Genomic DNA, 7,773 nt, shown 5'->3' with positions numbered 1-7,773 from the left:
TCAAGCATTGACAATAAACTATGTCAAATAATGAATTAATCTTTGGACTAACTTATTGCTCACATAAAATACCTTATAATTGTCACATATTTATCACCACAGATGTCGTTGTAATTCTGCCAAATATTAACTTACCTTTAGGTCAATTAATAAACGCATGAATCACAAAAACATATAACCATCTTAATATTTCAAATAAACTAATCTACACAAAAGAGGTCACTTTGGCGGCATTTTGTTTCAACTAATTTATTTAAAATATTAGACATCCTTAATTAAAAGCCAAAATCTGAATTTATTTGTTTCAAAATATTTACCTTAATTTCATCTTTCAATCAAATTAAAAGATGATAATATATATTTATATATGTTTATCCCAAAACAACATATAGTGATGTTGGCAAATATAATAATAGCTGAATAAATCAAAATAATATCACATAAGACTTTAAATTTAAACTAAAATAATTTGAATAAAGGAAAACCTCATATCAAGATATCGGACACTCCATTAATATTTCATCTTTGGACAAAATATTAACTTGTAAGTGATATCTTGGTGGAGTAATTAAACATTGACAATAAGAACATGTTGAATAATAAATCTTTCTTTGGGTCAATTTATTACTCACATGTAAAATCGAATAACCGTCACATGTTTATTACCATAGTTGTACATGTAATATTATTAACCTTCATTTGGGTCAATCAATATTAACATAACTTAAGTTACATGCACACAAACTTTTATATTTTAAAACAAAATAATTTATACAAAAAATCATTTTGGTGACTTTTTGCTTCAATTAAGTTATTTTAAAATATATATAAAGATACCAATATTCAAATTTAAATTTCCCCAATAGTCAAATGTCAAAACTATTTTTTTATTGCTTTATAGACTCTGAAATAACCCAAAATAAAGTTGTTTTAATAATGCAATAAAAACCGAAAATTTTAATTTTTTTACTATTTCTTTTTTTTTGTTCTAAAATCATATATCAAAACCAAACAGAAATAATATAGTGGTTCAAAGCCAAATAATTAACAAGCACATGTATTCATAATTTTGGCATGGATAAAAACACCAAAGCAATTAACGCATATACATGTATTCATAATCAATTAGAAAAACTTACCCTAAATTTACCATGTAAATCTAAAGTTGTATTTATGATTAAACAGATATTCACATAAATACTTGAAAAATATTTTCAAGCCAATAAATCTCAAAAACAAAATCATAATAGTTGGCATATCCCATAATTCATACAATAAACCATATCATCATAATTTAACCAAATATTTAGAATCATAAGATGCCAAAACCTAAGATTATATAACCAAATTTAAGACCAAAATATTTAAATATGTATATAGTTGACATGAATTTGCACCAAAGCACCCATAAAATTGAATATGTAACCAAAACAAAAAATTAACTTCAATGATATCCATCAAAACTTAATTTCACCAATTAAACTATAAAAGATATTTTATTGAATAATGGTTATAAACGTCTGCTCACACAAACTATAATCATGCATTAATCCTCAAAATCATTGATATGCATATAATATATATACACACACAAATATAAAAATAATAATTGGCTTGCCTTACATATTTCATGTAAACTCAAATTTATATTCATGACTAAAAGCATTATTATAAAACTTCTTTATACTCACAAATACTTAAAAAAATCCATAACCACAAAATATAAAAAGAATTCCAAATTATATAAAAGTCTTTATATGCTAACTACTTATGAAAATTCATAACCACCATATTTTAAAAAAAAATCTCAAATATTTTAATTTTAGTCGATTCCATAAAGACTAAAACTAACATAAAATAATTATAAAAGAAATCAAAAGTAATCATTTGTATATATGAATTAAATTCAATGGTGAATATAATTCATCATAAATAAAGATAAAAGATGATGATTCCATATATATTCAACTACAAACAGAAAATTTAAAACAAATAGTACCAAAAAAATATCTTATCAAGTGAACAACTTTCAAAGCCAATTATACAACTCAATTGGAATTCTTCAATTGCAAAAAATTTGTAAGTATGTAATTTTAATTTAATAATGACTTTACCAAAACTTATAAAATAATTGTGTGAAAAGAAGAGAAAGAAATCTCACAAATTAATTTTTATCAATTGAATATAAATAAATATATAAACTTTCATCTTTCGAATAGCATATGCAAATATTAAACTAGATTATATTTATAAAACTTTAAAACTTTATTTAAACAATCAAAACCTAAAATTTATCAAGAATCTCAAAGATTCAACATAATATATAATTAAAATATCAAATCCATAAAATTAAAAAAAGAAAAACGAATCAATCCAAAATTAATAAATAATCAATTCATTCTCAATGATTCAACATGACAAAGCTTTGATACCACTTGTTAGAAATTTATAAAATAAATCTACAATATAACTTAATAAACCAGGATCTGTCATGTCAAATCATTAAGAATAAATCAAGAACAAAACTAGATGCGGAAGCGTACCTGAATCCATGGATTCCTTGAAACTTTCTGGGACTTGGGGATTTGATCTTCCAAATTAGCACACAAGAAATTCAGAGAATATCTGCTCTCTCTTTCCTAATTATGGGATATTAGAAAAGATATATTGTGTATAATTTGGGGACCATAACCCTAATATTTATAACCTTAGCATATTTGTTCTAATTAAATTCTAATTAGCCCATCATTAATTAGAATTTGATTAGAAGAGTATGTACACATATTTGACCCATACTTTATTTAATAATTAAAAGCCCAATAAAATTCTAACCAAATTAGATCACTTTTAATTTGGGCTAACTTATTATGATAGTAAATAATAACATGTAATTATCCTTATTATATATGTGATGTCCAAATTTTTCAACAGAACCAACCCATTATAGATTAAAAAACACAACATTTTCTTTTAACCCGACCCATTTCATATCTTATTCATCACTTAAATGTGATTATTGGAATTTTTAAATTATAATGAATTTGATAAATACATTACATCATCTTTTAAATTAATATTGTATCATTTTATTATAAAATTCCATCTCATAAAATTAATACTTTCTTTTTATAATGTACAACAACTAATCACTTTAAAATTACAATTCATAAATTAGGATTTAAACTATACTCTTTTTTTCCAGATTAAATTTTTTTATCATAAATGATACTTAAACTAGTTTTCTTTCCTTAAATTGATACCTCCATTAATCAAACCACCCACAAATTAGTACCTAAACCATTTCCCCCAAGTTGGCACTTAAACTTTTTCTTTTGGTCACAAGTACCTCAACCATTATTCCTACTTATTTTACACCAAAATGTTATATCCATTAAAAAAATAGTCAATTATAGACCGCCACATCATATAAATCCATTAAAAAAATAGTCAATCATAGAGTGCCACATCATGTAAACATTTAAAAATAAATTTTTAAATTCTTTTATTGGTGTTTTCTTTTCTTTTACCTTATTTCTGTCTCTTTATTTTTTTTTTCTATGTTTTCCCTTTTTTTTTCTTAGTTCTTCTTTTATAATATCTAGCAATGTAGAAATTGCTCAAAATTTGCCCTCCCAAGGATGAGACGAGACACTGGTGATTAAGTCTGTTTTCGAATTTCCCCGCCTGCTTGCTCGACTTAACGGGTTTACTTAACTTAACAGGATCAAAAAAGTTCATTCTTTCATCAAAATCAATATTTTTAGAATTAGACCGAATTGGCCAATTAGACTGGTTTGATTGGGAATCGGCCAAGGTACTACTTCAGATATAGGGGTTGAACCGATTGACTTATGAATTGGTACAGGTCGGTTGAATTGGTTTTTTCTATTTTGAAAATATTTAGGTACGAAAATGAGAAAAACAAGCATAATTGAAGTACCAATTTGAAGGTTAACTTTTTTTTAATAAACTTAACAATTTGATTAACGAAGGTGTGAACTTAGAGATAAGTTATGACAAAAAAGGAATTTAAAGATGAAGATAGAAATATGTATAATTTAGATAGTAATATTCAATATTAGTTTGTAGTGATAGTTAAAAGGAATGAAAAAAATTGCATTTAGTTTGAGTAGCAATTGTAATAAGGATTATAGTCAATTTACACGGAAATTAAAAGAAATATAGTTATAACGGAAAATTATAATCAGTTGTAATAAGAAGACTATTATACATCCATACCTCATACTTAATTTTTTTAAAATTTTAAATTATGTTTTTAATCAATGAAAATTAAATAATATATTTAATTAAATTTACAAATACAATGTTCAAATAAAATAATATTAATATTTTATATAAAATTTAAACATTCTAACTAAAATTTATTATTTCTATTTCATTTAGGAATATAATTAATTATATTAAAATTTAAAATAAGAGGATGCTATAGAGAACTAATTTAATAAAGAGTATACTTCATACTTTATCATTGATGTTGTCATAGATAAAGGGTAAAAATAATACATAAAAGATCGGTTCTTCAACAAACTAGATTGTTATGTGACATAATGTTAGAAAACTGACTGTATATATTTTTCTACTAGATTGATGATGCGTCATGAATCAACTAAAAATTTGACTAAGACAAGTGCACATATCAATTAATAGTATAACAACGGTGAGTAAAGATATCGTTCCCACAAAGACTAAAATTATTAGTAATTAATGTCTTACTATTATTTAACCAAATATAATAATTTGAGTAATTGATTAAAAACTAAAATTAACTAATGAACACAACAAAGAACATATCAATAAAATAAACAATTAACAATCAAGGAGAGAAATAATACCCAGGAAAGAATTCATCTAGATCTCATCTATCATTATCAATCTAAATTACATAATTTATTTACTTAGTAACTTGAACCGTAGAAATCCCTAAATTATGCTAATATCTCTTTCGATAGTAAGAGCAACTAACTCTAGGTTGATTAATTGAAATTTCTTTCTAATTAAAACTCCTATTATTGCATTAACTTGTGCTATAGATTCCCCTTTTAGATTTGACTTTAATCCGTAAATTTATGTCGTCCTATTTCTAGGATTGCATGCAACTTCACTCAATTACACAATATCTACTCTTAAACAGTGTCTTTTCCTCCTATGGTTTAAGCACACCAAACATGGATCAATAATCTAGAAATATCAAATCAAGAATTAAGCACACATAATTGAGAACAAGATTTAAGTATTTATTGCGTAAAATAAAAATCAAACGACAAAATCCATCATAGGGTTTATCTCCCTAAGTATTTTGAAAATTAGTTTATGATTGAAAATAAAAACAACCAAGATACAATATAACCGAAATAAATAAAGAAACTCATTATAATCTCCTAAGAAATCAACTACAAATCTTCAATCTTAACGGAAATCTAATTCAGAATTAGCTTCAATGGTGTTTTTTGAGTTGTTTTATTGAATATTCTATGACTGCTCTCTCATATATTCTTTTGTCATATATATGTCTTAGAATGCCTGAAAAACCTAAAAATTGAGCTTTTTTGCAATTCAGAGTACAAATTTGCTCAATAAACACAGCCTACCACATGGTCACACGATAGCGTGACCAAGCCGTGTGGAATGAGTCAACCTGTGTGGCTCTTGTAACTTGCTCCAATTTTTGCTTGTTTTGCTCGCAAGTGCTCTATTAATCATTAAAACATGAATTCAAAGGATTAGAAATATAAAATTCACCATTAACATTAAATAATCACTAAAAAAACACATTAAAAACGAGGTAAAAATATATTAGTTTTAACACTTATAAATTAAGCATTAGCGTACATCTACATCTATTTTTAAAAACCTCTCCATAACAACCACCTCTATAAATATGAAACAGTACACTACAAGATACCAATACCAGTACATAAAAACGATACCACATTCGGTCAACATCACTAAGTGTGCCTAACAATCAAAAACTTGGGGCCGCCATCCCAAGACAATGTCCATCATCAAATCACCAACCATTCCACTCCAAACGCTTTCATTTATTCATTTACCATCAGTTTCCTTTACCGTACTCACTTTTTCAAAATTTTCCTTCATATCTTTTAATTTGTCCCAAAATAAGTAGTCCCAACGTACTTTCTATTGATATATTCACTGTCATAGTTCTTTGTATTTCAATTTTTGCATATTCAGCTTTAACTGCAAGGATTTTTTAAGGTTAAATTTCATCCAAGAGGATGAGGAATAATAAATATACATATATAACCTTTTGGTTCAAATAAAGTAATAAACCAGAAGTAAAAAGTGTTTAAAAAGTTGTACTACTCTAAAATCATCCAAATTAATCCTCTAAAAAGCGTATCCAATGTACACCATCACCCTCACATTGATTTTAACGTTTACAAAACTGAAGGAAACCTACTTTCAACTCATTGAAGCCTTTGGCGCTTTCCTGCTAGGAATGAGATTTGAGAGTTAGCACCATTGCTCAGCCCAGGGGCAGAACCAGAAGCTGCAAAATCCAACATAGCGACTGAACATGACTGACCAGACCCACGAATCATTTGAGGGCACATTGGCGATGAGTTGTTCAATTGTTTTACAAAAACAGTAGAACTGGGATTGGGACAGGCACCTGGTTTCTGGTTATCAAGTTTAGAATGACAAGTTTTGATGGAAATAAGTGGGATTTTGTAAGTTCGCAAAGGCGGTGGGGGATTTCGCCATCGAGGAAGGGGCCCAGCAACGAGAAGTGTTTGAAGAAGAGGGCTTGCTTCCATTACAGCTTGCAAAAGCTTCCCTTTTTCAGGCAAAGTTTTCCCCTTTGCAAGGTTATCAATCAAACTGTTGTCGGCCATGTTATTATTAATGCTTGAAAAATCTGGTGAAGTAACTGCATCAAACAAGGAATCTACTGGGGAAGACCCATGTGAGGGGTGATGATTATACGTCTCTGACAAACTGCTTGATTCAGTTATGCTGGAGTTTGCTTTTGCTGCTGCAATCATAAGCAGATTTTCAGGCTGGGATTGAGGGAGGATTGTAGAAGAAGAAAACGAAGAAGAAGAAGCCATTAACTTGTTAACTAGCTTTTCGACCTGATCTCTTGCTTCATCTCTTTCTTGGCAAGCAAGTTTTACAAGATTTACCAAATGGTTCACTTCATCCCTGTATTTCCTTATTTGTTCATTCGCTTCCATTTTCACCGACTCTAGCTCAATACTAGTGTATTGAAGCTTGAGTTTCAGTTCATCAAAATCCTGTTTAACCAGAAAAAAGAAAAGGAAAAAGGGTTAGTTTCAGACTTCATCAAAATTGCACTTGCCAAACCCTATAGTTTCAGTGGGAACATGTTGACCCAAATTAGACCTACATTTAAAAAAAAATCATAGAATATTGAACCAGAAATATTAACATAAAGCAAGTAAGACCACCTCTTGATAGTTCCACAAGGGACTCAAGTCTTCCATTCGCCGGGGAAAAAAATAAACACAATGAATGCAAAGAAAAGAAAAAGGAGGAAAATATCAGAAATACTGAGAAAGGGAGTTAAGAAAAGGCAGACATTTATAGAGCAATGGAATGCAAATAAAGACAAGAGAAAGAGATGGCCCTTCTTTTTTCTCGTTTTATCACTCACGCAATGTTAAAACTTTCCTATTGGATAATACATACATAAATAAATCCCATTAAACCCTTTCCCACCTTTTCAGTACTCTTCTCCCTCTCCTTCCATTTCTTCCTCTTTATTAC

General features: G+C 27.9%; 1 protein-coding gene across 1 annotated transcript; it reads right to left on the bottom strand.

Annotated features, from left to right (window-relative positions):
- Window positions 1-6,198: 6,198 nt before the first annotated feature.
- LOC108478861 (uncharacterized) lies at window positions 6,199-7,570 on the bottom strand. The gene is made up of 2 exons (XM_017781322.2): window positions 7,455-7,570; window positions 6,199-7,280 (listed from the first exon to the last, which is right to left on the bottom strand). The coding sequence occupies exons 1-2, from the start codon at window positions 7,488-7,490 to the stop codon at window positions 6,450-6,452; spliced, it is 867 nt and encodes a 288-aa protein (XP_017636811.2). The 5' UTR covers window positions 7,491-7,570; the 3' UTR covers window positions 6,199-6,449.
- Window positions 7,571-7,773: the final 203 nt, after the last annotated feature.

Source organism: Gossypium arboreum, chromosome 7 (genome assembly GCF_025698485.1).
Source record: "Gossypium arboreum isolate Shixiya-1 chromosome 7, ASM2569848v2, whole genome shotgun sequence".
Classification (NCBI taxonomy): Eukaryota; Viridiplantae; Streptophyta; class Magnoliopsida; order Malvales; family Malvaceae; genus Gossypium; species Gossypium arboreum.
This window is presented reverse-complemented; position numbering and strand designations above follow the sequence as displayed.

Bases quoted from the DNA above. Each gene is read 5' to 3' on its own strand.
- LOC108478861 (XM_017781322.2), bottom strand. From the start codon at position 7,490: ATGGAAGACTTGAGTCCCTTGTGGAACTATCAAGAG. The intron at 7,281-7,454 runs GTGGTCTTACTT...CTGGTTAAACAG, and splicing joins CCTTGTGGAACTATCAAGAG to GATTTTGATGAACTGAAACT.